General features: G+C 41.2%; 1 protein-coding gene across 3 annotated transcripts in view; it reads right to left on the reverse strand.

Moving 5' to 3' along the window:
• ARFGEF2 (ARF guanine nucleotide exchange factor 2) overlaps positions 1-15,481 on the reverse strand; it is a 108,231-nt gene that overhangs the window by 52,105 nt on the left and 40,645 nt on the right. For all 3 annotated transcript variants that reach the window (XM_024128292.3, XM_055090927.1, XM_055090929.1), the window contains 8 exons: positions 12,000-12,068; positions 10,204-10,355; positions 6,389-6,519; positions 4,965-5,199; positions 4,255-4,354; positions 3,397-3,536; positions 2,003-2,111; positions 883-1,066 (listed from right to left, as the gene is read on the reverse strand). In XM_024128292.3, the coding sequence (XP_023984060.1) occupies positions 883-1,066; positions 2,003-2,111; positions 3,397-3,536; positions 4,255-4,354; positions 4,965-5,199; positions 6,389-6,519; positions 10,204-10,355; positions 12,000-12,068 (1,120 nt within the window). The remainder of the gene's footprint in view (positions 1-882; positions 1,067-2,002; positions 2,112-3,396; positions 3,537-4,254; positions 4,355-4,964; positions 5,200-6,388; positions 6,520-10,203; positions 10,356-11,999; positions 12,069-15,481) is intronic.

The raw sequence follows: 15,481 nt of genomic DNA on the forward strand, positions 1-15,481 counted from the left end.
AAAGCTTGAGGTGTTCAAGGGACTGAAACGCCCTTTGTGACCCAGGAGTACTGGAAGGGGATGAGGTCAGTGAGGGAGGCTAGAGGCTGGATCGGGCTGTGGGGAGGAAATGGGAAACCTGCAATGACTGTAGGTAGGGAGTGACAAGACCTGATTTAACTTTTTAAAAGATTCCTTTAGCTGCTGTGGGAGAAAAGACTCGGGGGGATGCAGGGATGGTCAGAGTGGAAATGAGGAGATCAACATTTTAATTAATAAATGAGTATTACAACATCAACTTTTAAAATAAATTGAGTTTACAAAATTAACTAATCATTCAAAAGTTGGACAGGATGTGAGATTGTGTATGTACTTTTGTGTATAAAAAACTGAAAAGAAACATTATGATTTACCAGTGATTGTAATGATGATGATGTGGTTATATGGGAGAATGTCCTTATTTTTCAACTATGTACAGCTGAAATATTATGATAGCTACACACTACTTTCAAATGGTTCAGGAAAAAAATACACAGATAACACTAATATGGCAAAAGTTAATTTTTCTGTATGTTGAAATTTTTCACAATACACAGTTAGAAAAAACTGTTACCAATGGTGATTTCCTCTAGGTAGCAATTGTATGAGTGATTTTAACATTCTTGCTTTATGCTTTTCTGTATTTTCTAAACTGGTTTGATTTTTTTAATTAGGGGGGAAAAAAAGACCAGGCATCAACCACACAAAGCTATTAAATTTCTCTCTCACACGCACTCACTCTCAGCCCAGCCTGATTGGGCCTGGCCACAAGTGCCAGCACTGGTCTCTGGAAACAGGCATTTCGTCTTGAGGAGTCAGTGCCAGGTTCCCAAGAGATTCAGCTAGAGCGACAGCCACACTCACAGGTCAATGCCGTGTTCAATCATCTCCTTTTGCTGCTTGATGACCTCAAACTGTTCCGGATCATCCTGGACGGCCGTCTGAGTCCCCGAGGACACCATGGACTCCATGGATGTCACACTGCTCCGTCTCGCCATGTCAAGGCCTTTCCCGTCCCCCATTTCCTGATCCGTGGGCCTCTCCTGACCTGCGATGACATAAAAGCAAAGGAAACCAAATAAACAGATGGGACAGAGACACGGCTGAGGTGAGGTCTGGCTCTGCAGTTCCCTTTCCCAGACCTGTAATAATAAAGTTTGTATTGTAAGGGTCATGAGCACCTTGATATCACTCAGTTACTTTACTTAACAACTTACTTGTTTGTGGAACTTGATAACCTAAAATTCACATGAAAGAATAAAAGTACAGGGCTTCCCTGGTGGCGCGGTGGTTGAGAGTCCGCCTGCCGATGCGGGGGACACGGGTTTGTGCCCCAGTCCGGGAGGATCCCACGTGCTGCGGAGCGGCTGGGCCCGTGGGCCATGGCCGCTGAGCCTGCGCGTCCGGAGCCTGTGCTCCGCAAAGGGAGAGGCCACAACAGTGAGAGGCCCGCGTACCGCAAAAAAAAAAAAAAAAAAGTAAAAAAAAGAATAAAATTACAAAACCAGTGAAGGCACTTAAGGAACAATGAACAGGAGGACCTGTCCTAGCAGGTATCAAAACTCACTGCTAAGAACTCTAGGCATTTGAAAGGCGTGGTATTGGTGCAAGAACAGGCAAATCAACAGAACAGAATATTCAGAAACAGACTTACGCACACAGGAGAATTTGGTATATCATAAACCAAATCAGTGGTGCTTCAAATCAGTGAGGAAAGGAGAGACTACTGAAAGAATGTTGGAATAACTGGCTCCCCTTTTGGAAAAATGGAGTTTGAGCACAACTCACACTACTCCCCCCCAAATTCCAGATGGATGAAAAAACAGAACATTTAAAGTACTTCACATAGTTTGCAAATGAAGGTATTTTGCTAACTCTAAGACACCTGTATCAGGATAGCTCCTCCCGACGACGTGAGTAGCCTGTTGTGTGTGGTGGGGGTGAGGGCTGGATGGGGAGGTTGTTTGCGGCAGGGGTCTCTCACCGAGGCTGGCCTGGTGGTTGGGATTCACATACAGGTCTTTGCTCCACTCCACCATGCACTTGAGGATGGACACGAGGCACTCCAGGCCTTTCTTCCTCAGACTGAGCTCCTAAAGGACAAAAGTGACACGACACAGAGACTCAGCAGATAAATTAAGTGCCGACATCTAGAGGGCTCCGGGAATCCTGTGACGACATGAGATAAGCACTGACATTCGGTGCTATTAACCCAAGGAAAAGCTAACGGGTGACATAAATATTGACGGCTCATTGCAAAAACCATGAACATCTGTAAAGGTGCTCATTACAAACTCCCCAGCAGCAAAAATATGGGATGTGTGCATTCCTAAAACAGAGTATTATCTGGATTTTTTAAAAGAAAGTTCTCATTCACTGCTTGTTTAAATTTAAAAAAACACTTAAAAATACCATTTAAAAAAAAAATAAATAAGAGGGTCTTAACTAGTGACCCTGAAAAAAGAGAAAAGAATCTTATGCAGCAGATGAATGATTGTGGACATACCATTATCCCCTAAACACCCACAAAAGCATTCCATTTTAAGGCTTATTCTGCAAGTACATAAAAATACTGGTTTTTTTTTCTTTTAAGTAGCATTTCTTAAAAGTTGAATGCAAGTTGTAAATGTCTTAAAAAATGTTGCAGTTCCCTGGTGGCCTAGTGGTTAGGACTCTGGGCTTTCACTGCCAGGGCCCAGGTTTAATCCCTGGTCGGGAGAACATCCCACAAGACACGCAGCCAAAAAAAAAAAAAAAAAAAAGCAAATATTTTAGACTCGAAACAGCATCTAAAATAGTATGGATCTCTCTCTGTGAATCTAATGACAACTATGGACCTTCACCTAGGAAAAATGCCCATACACCAAAATTCTATATATAATTCCAGGTGGCTCGCAGACCTTCTGACCAGTTTATTCAGAGACCTCAGGTTAAGAATCCTATTCTCTTTGTAGGCACTCTAATAATGAAGGAATCTAATAAGAAGCAAACTCCTTTGCCTTTACTGGAGTCTGGGATCCTGTTTTCACATGATCTATGGAAAGGTGACAGAGTGAACTCGCTTCCTACAGGTCTCAGCTCAAGTGTCAGCTTCTCAGGGAGACTACCCTGATGCCCCATTAAAAATGGCACCAACCTCACCTCCAACATCCCTTCTCTATCGTCCCTGCTTTATTTTTCTCTGCGGCTTACTTCTTCATTGTTTGCTTTTAAGTGTTGGGACCACAGCAATTGTGCACATGGATGTGCGTATTTGTGTTTTTTTTCACTGCTGTATCCCCAGCACCAAGGACGGTGCCTGACACATGGTGACTCTCGACAAATGTTTACTGAAATGAATGAACTTTAAATATAAATGAGTGTTCTCAGTGTTTGTACCTGCAGAGGTGTCATTCCCAGCTCGTGTCCACTTCTTCCCTGAGCGATTTTGGATAAATCGTTTACGAGGCGCTCAAAAATGTTAGCAGCATTTAAATCACAGTCGTAGTTGACATAAATATCTACAACACACTGGGCATCTTGGAAAATAACACATGGATATTAGAAATTCTGAATGAACACAGACAGAAGTTACGTTATCTTATTAAATGAGATTCCTTGGTCAAAAACTTTTCCCAGTGAATTACTAACTCAGGCTGGACACACCTCACTCTGGAAATGCACGTTGGAAGGACTAGGAGGGTGGAAGGTCCTCTTTCTAGGTCTGCCCTGGTACTAACTGAAATCTTAGGCAGCTGCTTCTATCTCTCTATAGCTCGCTTTCCTCATCAAAAAAAGGAAGAACAACTGCCTGATCCAATTCTTAAAGTTGTGTAACTTTTATGCAGTTACTCTGATAACAAATAGATGCTCAGATTATAGCTACACAATTGTACAGTGTAAGGGAAATCCACATTTACCTTAGCATCCAATCAAGGGTTGGCAGCACCAAGACCCAGGACCCTGTGACTTACAAACCATGTTCAGCTTGTAGGTAGGGTGACAAGTGTCCTGGTTTTCCAGGATTATGGGGTTTCCCAGGACGTGGGACTTCCCATGCTAGAATCACAAAGTCCTGGGCAAACCAGTCTGAGTTGGTCATTAGGTTAGCAGTAGCCTTTAAGGTAATGATTTCCTCAGCACTTCATTAAAACTCTAAAAGGAGGAGTTAAAGGTCTTAATCTGGACTTTGGAGAATGAAAGCATCAAGTGTTTCTGGGCAAGTCAAATAGATGAGCACCCTCCGGGTGAAAATACCTGCACAGATCCTTGTCAGGGTCTGAATGACCATCCACCTGTGCTCAAAAGAACTTGTTGATGTTTCTAAAATGTTCAGGAAAATCTCTTTGAAAAAGACCTATACGACAAGAAGAAGATAAACGAGGACACCAATTAATAGTTTAAACTAGGGCTCAAAACCCCCAAAGCCTTTGAAGAACACGCAGAGCCTATGAGTGAAGCAGCCCGGGCAGGAGAAGAGGTGAGGCACACACACTGCTGACCAGCACTGGAACCCTGGGTGGGAAGGGCTTAGGGTAGGACCACAGTGAACTGAGAACACGGCCCCATCAGAGGGAGAAGCTGCTCCTGAGAAACCACCAAGAGCTGCTACGTGGAAAGGCAGGACCAGGGTTGTGGTTTTTTGAGAGAAATCACAAACCTGGATGTTCATGGAGAATCTGATTTCTCAATCTGGAAACTAATTCTTATAGGCACATGTTTGGGGACTGAGCCCAACACACAGACCATATGATTTAAACCTTTGGTTAAAATGAAAGGTATGCAAGATTTGGGGGAAGTAACTTTTTATGAAAAGGTGTTCTCTTGCTCAAAAAATTCTTCTTTGGGGTACCAGCAAGTAGACTGTTTAACTCTAGTTCCTGGTGACTACGCGGCCAGCAGTTAACGCGTTATGCAAAAGCGTCATCAAACTTAAAAAAAAAAAAAAGTCAATTTGGAGTCCTTACCTCTATCTGCATCTTCAAGTGCATTTTAAAGTTTGAAAGAAGAGTAAGAAAAATGGCAAGAGAGAGCTCAAAGACATCAGGCACTGAGGAGACGCCGTTTTTGGACAACGCCACGCAGAGATATTGCTTGATTGCATTGATGAACATCTCGTGAGTCCTGAAGACCGGGCCAGCGTTCTGCAACACGGAGAGGAGGAGTTGCAGGGAAACTACCTTGGAGCGCAGCTCGTGGGATCTGGCGAAGGAAATGGAAAACAAGGACAGGGCTGAAAGATGAAATTTTAGAAAGGATGTTTCTTGAGAAGGTCTCACTCCTCTACCAGTGGAGCAGGATTTTCTGAGAAGCCAGGGAGTTGAGAATTGGCAACAGCACCTAAATGTCAAGAGAATGAGGGCAGATGGCATGAGGTGGGTTCTCACAGAACCTGCACTGCAGGCCCTGCAAGAACCAGAGCTGCCAACTCCCCGTCACAAGGCACAGAACTGAGCAGGAGCAAAATAAGTGCACACTGACTCTGGAAAGCTGGTTCTGCAACGAATCTCACAGAACCAATTACTTCACATCAGTCATGTGAGACTAAAACGTGTGTCCTGCTCTACCTTCAGAGACAAGGAGAGCGTGCTCTGCATCCAGCTGCCTCATGCTCCCCATCCCTGCCCACAAGGGATGGAAAGAATGGAAAACCTTCATGAGTCTTTTCCCTAACAGTCATATTCTTAACAGAAGAGTGAGGATTATTATCAGTGACTAATAATGATGATAATAATAACTATAAAACTCTCATAAAGTACTAGGCCCTATGCTTGGGATGCCATTCTATCATTTCATATCATTGATCCTGTGAGGTGATTTTCCATATTCCCATTTTTCAGATGAGGTTTAGTAGCTCATACGGCCATGAAATTGGACTCAAGTAAGCCAGGGCTGAACACAGCTCCCTGTGGCTCCAAAACTTCTGCTTTGACACTCCACAGCACTACCATCCTTGTGGTACATCCTTGACTCTAAAGGTTTGGCTTCTCTGAGTTGAATCTGGGGCTTAAATCTGTATCCACAAAGAAGTTTCCAATCAGGGTAAGAAATTGAGGTTTGCATGCATCCTGATGGGGGACCCCCAGATCAGGAGATTAAATTAATTCATTAGTCAGTAAAAAGAAGATGAATGTTTAATACAATGATTATTTTTAGCATGTAAACCAAGGAAAGGAAAACTGGGTACAATTATCATGGTCGGTGGGAACAGAGAGACAATTCATGAAGAAAGGACCAGGGGACCTGCATGAGCCTGAAGAAGTTGTAAAACCATCCTGTAAACTCCTGAATTTACACCAACCAGGGGACAAGGCCCTGGGGTTTCTTGAAGCCCCCAAGATCCTCCTGGGTCATTTGGGTTATCGACGGCCAAGAACTGCTGTCTGCTCACTTTGGATCTGGGGGACCTTCGCCCAGGGGTTTCATGGACAGCTTGCACAGGGAGCGAAACACGAGGAAGGCGTCCTTCTGCAGAATGTGCGAGAACCTGGCGGCCACTGGATGTCCTTGTGCATCTGATTCCTAAGATTAGAACAAAGATGAGAAAAATCAAAGGGTCCAAACCAAAGGGTAACTCTTCAAAAATAAGAAATGTAATTATCTCATGAAAATTTAAATTATTGGGTGGGCCAAAAAGTGCCTTCGGTTTTTTTAAAGTAAAAATAAAAGACACATTTTTCATTTTCACCAAGGACTTTATTGAACAACGTATTCACCCTTTTGTTCCACTACCTTCTGCCATTTTTCAGGCAACTTCATAATTCCATCTTCCCAAAACTTTTTATCTTTTTGAGCAAAGAACTGTTCCAGGTACCTTTTACACTCTTCCAGGGAATTAATATTTTTTCCATTAAGAGAATTTTGTAAAGACCGAAATAAATGGAAATCCAAAGGTGCAATGTCTGGTGAATATGGTGGATGAATCAGAACTTCCCAGCCAAGCTGTAACAGTTTTTGCCTGGTCATCAAAGAAACTTGCAGTCTTGGGTTATCCTGATGGAAGATTACGTTTTCTGTTGACTAATTCTGGATGCTTTTTCTTGACAGCCTCTTTCAGTTGGTCTAATTGGGAGTACTTGTTGGAATTAATCATCTGGTTTTCCGGAAGGAGCTCATAATAGAGGACTCCCTTCCAATCCCACCATATACACGACATCACCTTCTTTGGATGAAGACCGGCCTTTGGTGTGGTTGGTGGTGGTTCATTTCGTTTGCCCCACAATCTCTTCTGTTCCACATTACTGTACAGTATCCACTTTTCACTGCCTGTCACAGTTTGTTTTAAAATAGCAACGTTTTCATTATGTTTCAGTAGAGAATCGCACACAGAAATATGGTCAAAACATTTTTTTTCCCTTAACTTATGTGGAACCCAAACATCAAAGCGATGAACATAATCAAGCTGGTGCAAATGATTTTCAACGCTTGATTTGGAGATTTTGAGTATGTCAGCTATCTCTCGTGTGGTATAATGTTGATTGTTGTCAATTACTGTTTCGATTTGATCACTATCAACTTCAACTGGTCTACCCAACCTTGGAGCATCGTCTAGCAAGAAATTTCCAGCACAAAACTTTGCAAACCACTTTTGACACGTTTGATCAGTCACAGCACCTTCTCCATACACTGCACGAATCTTTTTACGCATTTCAACTGCGTTTTTACCTTTCTTGAAATAATAAAGCATGAAAATGTTGCTTTTTTCTTCCATCTTCAATATTAAAATGGCTACACAAAAATTCACCAGTTTTGATGTCTTTTTAAAAAATGTCTGCTGATATGACAGCTGTCACATACAATTTAACAAACCTGTTTCAAATGAAGTTGAAGACAACTAAGTGCTACTAGAGCCATCTTATGGAAAAAACTCAACGAACCTTTTGGCCCACCCAATATTTATTCAATGGGGAAGTGAGGGATGTGGAGGAGGAAACAATATGTCAAAACAGGAGCTTATGGGGGAGTCATTACAGCAATTATAAAAATTGTTCCTTGTCCTTCAAAAAGTGGGTGTGAGTGGTTTAAAATGATAAACGAGCAAAGGTTAAACCACAAAAAAACCCAAAACAAATATAGGTAATTATTTATATCAGCTTGGGTAAAAAAGGTATTTCTAAGAATATCATTGCAGGATAAATGGGGGAAAAAAATGACAGGTGTTTGTTTTAAAATAAACTTCTTTAACTAAAAAAGTAAGCTACATTAACATTTTTTAAATAAATATTTGCAACATATGACAAGGAATAAATCCTCAACATACAAAAAGTTCTCATAATTCATTCAGGAAATATGGAAACCCTACTCCCAAATGAAAAACAGGCAGAAAGCACGAGTAAGCAATTCACCAAGAAATGCAAATAACAGATAAACCAAAATAACCTTACTACTAATTATTAAGGCAGGATCTTTCTTCCATCAGACCAGCAAAGATTTGAATGAATGCTACTGCTCAGTTTTAATGAGGGAATGGGAAAATGAGTGCTGAGAGCCTCCAAGTGGGCAGAAATTCGACCACTGCCCTCCTGGCCGCCTAATTTGATGTTAAGGAACAAAAGCCTTAAAGCTTCCAACTCCTGACCCAACAATACCACTTGTATGAATTTATCATAAAGAATTAAGGATGGGCATAAGATCTATCTACAAGGATGTTCATTGTAGAACTGTCTCCTGTGATTAAACTGAAAATAACCCAAAAACCTAACAGGGAACTGTTACATTATGGTAATCCATGACAGAATTTCACATGGCCGTTAAAAACATTAGTTAGACATATATGTACTACTGATGTAAAAAGATGTCCATAAAACAGTGTTGAGTGAACAAAGTTGCAACCTAGTACATAACACACAAATACCTAGTGTGGATTTAAGTACATCCCTATATAAGTGCATTCTTAATGGGGATGATATAACCCCAAGGGGACTGCTATAGACTGGATGTCTGTGCCCCCCACTCCACCCCAAAATTCACATGTTGAAACCTAATCCTAATATGACGGTATTTGGAGGTGAGGCCTTTGAGAGGTGATTAGGCCATGAGGATGGAGCTCTCATGGATGGGATTAGTGTCCTTATTAAAGAGGCCCCAGAGAGCTCCCTCGCCCCTTCTGCCAGAAGGACAGAGTAAGAAGACAGTTATCTGTGAGCCAGGAAACAGACTCTCACCAGACACTGAAACTGCTGGTACCCTGATCCTGGACTTCCCAGTTTCCAGGACTGTGAGAAACACATTTCTGTTGTTTACAAGTCATCCAGTAAATAGTATTCTGTTACAGCATCCTATACAGACTAAGACAGGGACAAAAACTGGGTGGGGGCGGGGGCAATGGGTGCGGAAAAAAATCATTCTTTTTATGTATAAAGCACAGATATACATACAGTACATAAACAGGTATCTAGTTTACCAATAGCTTTAAAATTTCATGAAACAGGGTGATGAATGGGAAAAATACATAAAAAGGCTCCCGTGTGTGTGTGTGTGTGTGTGTGTGTGTGTGTGTGTGTGTGTGTGTGTGTGAGCGTGAGTGTGTGTGAGAGAGAGATCATTTAAAAGGTTGAGAAACATTGGTGAAAAGGTACGGGGAGAGAGTGGGTTCAGGTGGGATGTTAATATCATTTCTTCCTGTTTTGAATGTTTATATATACTGTTTTCAAGAGAACAACAAAGCTACCTAAAAAAATAATAATAATGTAGCAGACACACTTAGGGGGGCCCTGAAAGGATGTTCATAATATACCTCAAATTTAAAAAGCAGGTTACAAAACAGCATGTACGTTGTGTTACTACATTTAAGTGGTAAAAAACATGGGAGGGAGAGAAAAATCTAGAATATAAGTAGAATGTTAACAAATGTTATCTCTGGATTAGAAGATTATGGATGACTTCTATTTCCTTATTTTCCTTCTCTGTATTTTCTTACTTTTCTATAATGAATGTACACCATTTTGAGAGAAAAGAAAAAGGGCTGGAAATATAAGTTTTTAAAAGTCTGAATAAATACAGTTTAACAACCCTATTATATACCACCAACATTAGCATGTTCCAAGAATGGAACCTGTTAACACAAAGACTATCAGGCCAGGATGGTGTGACTAAAGAATTGAGCAGGGCTTGTTGGTTTTCACTGGCTTCTGATAGAGATTTAATTCTGCATCTTCTAAAAAAGTAAAAACCCAAACAAGCCTGATAGGAAGATCACCAACCTACCAGATTATCAGCCGACGACAAGGACTGCCTGTCGTCCGCTATCCCATTGGTCTGTGAGTTTTCGCCAGCTGCTGGGGTGGCGGCATGTTCCTGGCACTCCAGTTCACCCAGGACCCTCTCAGGCTCCGTAAGACCGTGCTTTTGTGCTGCTTCTTAAAATACAATGCAAAAGTCATTACCAAGTTAGTACGTACCCTAAAAGGTGGCCTCACACCCCAAGAAGAAGTTATTCACATAACCTTCCAGCTACTGCTTTTTCCCTTTCCCTGAGCCACTGCCCTGCTCTGGCTATATGTGTCTATTACCCACAGCCCCACTCCCAGGTGGCTTCCTTCATATTGTGGTCCAGGTCAGTGGTGCCTCCAGAATTGTGCAATACAGCAGTCCTGCCGACCCCTACCTACTTCCAAGGAAGATTAGAACCAGCTAAACATGAAAAGCACAGATTTTTTTTTTAAAGGGCTACTAATACAGGGGTTAGAGAACAAGAGTTAAATAAATGAAAAGAGTTTGATAGTTATGACAGAAAACCTCAGTCACAGGAAAAAAAAATGTAGACCTGAGCTTCCTGGCAGCCATGTGGAAAAGGAAAAGACAAAGAATTAAATAGATTCCATCATTTAATGAAAGAAAGCATATCTGATGATTAGCAGAACAGCTGAACTTTATGAGGAATTTACCATGTGGATCATTATATATTTAAGGGACACTGAACAACTTAATAAGCATAATTTTCCATAATGGTTTTTGAAGCATATATTCATTCAACAAATCTTTATCAGGCACCTATTATGTGCCAAGCTCTGTGCTAGGGGCTGGGGGATATAGCAGTGAACAAGACAGATAAGTGTTCATTACGTGAGTACCTCTTGCATTGGCCCCAGAAAAAAAAAAATCTAAAGGTATGAAATAAAATTATTTTATTTTAAAGACACTTCTATAAAAAGTTAAACAAATAATGAAATCTATGAATATAGTTTGGTGGTACCCTAAATTAATAAAAGGATAGGGCTTAGAGCAGTGGGTCAAACTTCTTTGACCGTGACCCTCACTAAGAAATACATTTTAACAGTCATGACCCAGTATACACGTGTGCACATAAATAAATCACTGACACATGTTTCATGAAACAATGCTTAACATTACTATGTGAGTCACATTCAGCTTGCATCTATTTTCATTTTATCCTCTTCCATTTAGACAATGCTGATTGCAACCCACTAATTTATTGACTTCTCAATCCATTAATGGTTTATTGGCACTGGAGCTGAGTGTTCAGCACATAACCACTGACCTGAGATTTTGGGTAAAAACAAAGGAAAAATCATCTGATAGTCATTCTGAGCTATACAAGGTTAATTCCACTGAAACTACACCAAAAACTGAGTGAGTTAAGAATGAAGTCTAACAAAATGAACAAAGCCTCCCTGTGCATCTGATACCTGCTGACGTGGGGACGGTCCCCTGGATACATCAATGGCTGGCCAGGAAAATTCACCACCTCAGGGCTCCCCGCCCACTTCTGGAAAAACCTGGCTGTATACAGGAGTGGCCCTCTGCATCTCCATGTGGAGCACCCGACTCTTAACATTGTCAGACTGTGCTTCTTGAACCCAACCCGAGTGAGAATAACACCAATCACTAATGACAAGTAATTTCTGAATTCCACATGAAAGTTGGGCAGACAGGGGCAGACTCAGTTTCCATGAGTTTACTGGGGGTGGGCACTAAAATACCTGGCTGGGGACTTCTATGAAGGAACGAGTAGGAGGAAAGGCTGGGGTCTTGGTTCTTACCTTTAACTGCAGACGTGACCACACCTTCTAAGATCTCCTTCACCACTTCCTGAGCTCCATCTTCTGTCCCTACACATACACCAAACACACAAACGCAAACACATACGTGTGGGCATTTCCAGGGAAAACTAAGGAAGGTGGAGAAGGAGATTAAGAGTCACAGTTGGAAGGCAAGGGTACAAATAAGCCCTCTCCAAAGCCAAATCTGATTGTGTCCCAGGAAATCTGGAAACTCATAGGCAGCATCTGCTATGACTCGGTTTTCCCTCTGTGGAACACTAAGACCTCACTGTCTTATACATTCTTCCTTCCTGAGTCACAGCTGCTGGCCCAGGGCCCTCTCTACCACCCCGGCTTGGAGGCAGGAGCTGGACTGTATCCAGCTATGGTTCCTGCAGAACAGAAGAAGGCGCTTCATCTTGTCCCGTCACCTCGTGTACCACAGAGCCCTGGTAAATGACATGCCTTCTGCTGCTTCGTTTTCCCACACTGTAAACCCAGAACTTAGCATGAGATTTCTAATGTGACAGTTGAGAATTTACTAAATTTTAAATTGAATTATTCTATAAAATGTTAACTGTTTAAGTGGAAGAGGTTTGGTACCAGTTGTTTTTGTAGAAAATTAGTTCTGGGAGAACTAGTAAACAGCACTTGACTAGACTTTTGGAAGTAAATATTACTGATTTATAAAACATCACTGACAAAAAGACCATCATGCTAAATAAACAAAACCAAAATAACCCTTTAAATTCTTCCTTAACGAGGATTTTCAATCAGGCCCCTATTTTTATGAGTTCTGGGCTTGGTCCCCTAGATCCTGGAGAAGCAGCACCAAGTATTTTCATTTCCATTGAGCACTTAACTCATGTGAAAGAAAAATGTTGCCCCACATATCGTATCAGTAAACAAAGGATGGATGTTGCAGCCAACAAGCCACGAGAGTCGCCCCCTACGGTAAGCCCCGGGGGATCTCAGGATGGAGACAAATGACACCACGGCCCTCAGCCACTGCAGCCACCTCCAAAGGGTGCACCCTAAGGGGACTCAGGATGGGAAAGCACAGGATACTGGCCCCAGATAGTTAAGGTGCACATCAAAGGAATGACTTCAATGAGCCCAGACGCTTGCATCTTCCCATACACAGAAAAGTACTCAATTCATTAACTTGAGATATCTGGTTTTCTTTAATTAACAGTAATATTTTGAAGTTCCGACTACCCGGTCTTTGTTGCAAAAACTCCTCTATACCCTGGCTCCTCCCTGACCTCTTCGGAGCAGGCCCTCAGAGAGGCTGTGTCCTGCCTTAAGTCCTCAGGTTTGTCCGCCAATAAAACATAATTCTCAACTTTTATTCTCAGCCGTGCATTTTTTTTTCAGTCTATACTCACCATAACTATTTATTTATTCTCCACCCCCCAGCTTTACTGAGGGCTAATTGACAAATAAAACCATCATAATTATTTAAATGGGTAAGTAAATTTATGTGGAAAATACTGATGTTATATGCTCTTCTTAGAGGGCAAAAAAGAACTTGAATGGAAGTTAGAAAAGTCCGCAGCCACAGGCAAAATCTTCTAAACTTGTTTTTTCATCTAAATAAGATGATTTAGTCTAGATCAGTGTTACTCATACTTCAGTCATTCTCACACAACCTTCACAATTTTTGCCATTTTCGTGCACCACTTATATTATTATATTTATTACATACATATTTACATACATATTTAACAGTGCTCTTTAACTCACCTTAAACAGTAATTAATATTCACAAAATCACAGGCTTCATACGCTAATCATACTTTCTGAATGCGTGTTAAAATAAATGTATAACTATTAAAATAAAAACCATTCACCTATGAGCCATCTAAGATCTCATTTACACCATGATTTGGTAAACAAGCGGCTAGATATTTCCAAGTTCCTTTCTAGTTCCAACATTCTCTTATGCTATGATTTAACAGAATTATGATGACAGTTTCTAATCTGTTAGTCCCTTGTACACATTCAACACCCAAGAAATATCAGTCTGATGCATACATTTCATCAGAGGAGCTGCAGGCTTGATGAGTTAAATCAGAGGCTGGGAAGCGGTGGCTGCCGGGAACATCTGATCTGCAGATACGCACTGCTTAGCCTACACCCTGCTTCCCCCCGCCCCCAAACTTTAGTGAGCTATAAGTGACAAGAATTATATATATCTAAGGTGTATGACTTGATGATTTGATATATGCATACATTGTGAAATAAACACTACAAACAAGCCAATTAACATATTCATCACCTCACATAGTTACCTTATTTTTTTCCTTTTTTTTTTTTTTTTTTTCTAATGAAAACACTTAAGATCTACACTCAGCAAATTTCAAGTGTATAGCACAGTACTGTTAACTCTGGTCACACAGTTGTACATTAGATCTCCAGAACTTATCCATCTTGCATAACTGAAACTTCGTATCCCCCGACAAACATCTCCCCATTTCCCCAGCCACCTTTCTACACTATCTCTATGAATCTGACTACTCTAGGTAAACCTCATATAAATGGAATCATGCAGTATTTGTCTTTTTTGTGACTGGCTTCTTTCACTTAGCATAATGCCCTCCAGGTCCATCCATGTTGTTACAACTGGCGGGATATCCTTTTTTAAGGCTGAATAATATTTCACTGTATGTATATAACCACATCTTCATTTTCCATTCATCTGTTGATGGGCACTTACGTTGTTTCCATAACTTGGTTATCGTGAATAATGCTGCAATGAACATGGGAGTGTAGATTATCTCTTCAAGATCCTGATTTCATTTCCTTTGGCTACATACTCAGAAACAGAATTGCCAGATCATAAAGTATTTCTATTTTTAATTTTTTGAGGAACCTCCATACTGTTTTTTTTTTCCTCCATACTGTTTTTTTAACAGCTGTACCAACTTACATTCCTACCAACAGGGTACGAGGGTTCCCTTTTCTCTACATCCCCTCCAACTCTTTCTGATGAAAGTCATTCTAACAGACATGAGGTGGTATCTCATCGTGCTTTTGATTCCTATTTTCCTGGTTATTAGTGAAGTTGAGCACCTTTTTAAATATCTGCTGACCATCTGTATGTCTTCTTCTGAGAAATGTCTATTCAGGTCCTTTACCCATTTTTCAATGGGGTTATTTGTGGTTTTTTTACTCTTGTATGAGTTTCTTAGATATTTTGGATGTTAACCCCTTATCAGATATATAGTTTGCAAATATTTTCTCCCAATCCATAGGTTGCACTTTCACTCTGTTGATTGTTTCCTCTGCTGTGCCTATGCACTGCTTTCTAAAACTTTCGAATTAGCTGTGAACATTTAAAAACTGGGAGACATGTCATAAAAATCCAGATCTCGGGCTTCCCTGGTGGTGCAGTGGTTGAGAGTCCGCCTGCCGATGCGGGGGACGCGGGTTCGTGCCCCGGTCCGGGAGGATCCCACGTGCCGCGGAGCGGCTGGGCC

This window comes from Physeter macrocephalus, chromosome 14 (assembly GCF_002837175.3).
Source record: "Physeter macrocephalus isolate SW-GA chromosome 14, ASM283717v5, whole genome shotgun sequence".
Classification (NCBI taxonomy): domain Eukaryota; kingdom Metazoa; phylum Chordata; class Mammalia; order Artiodactyla; family Physeteridae; genus Physeter; species Physeter macrocephalus.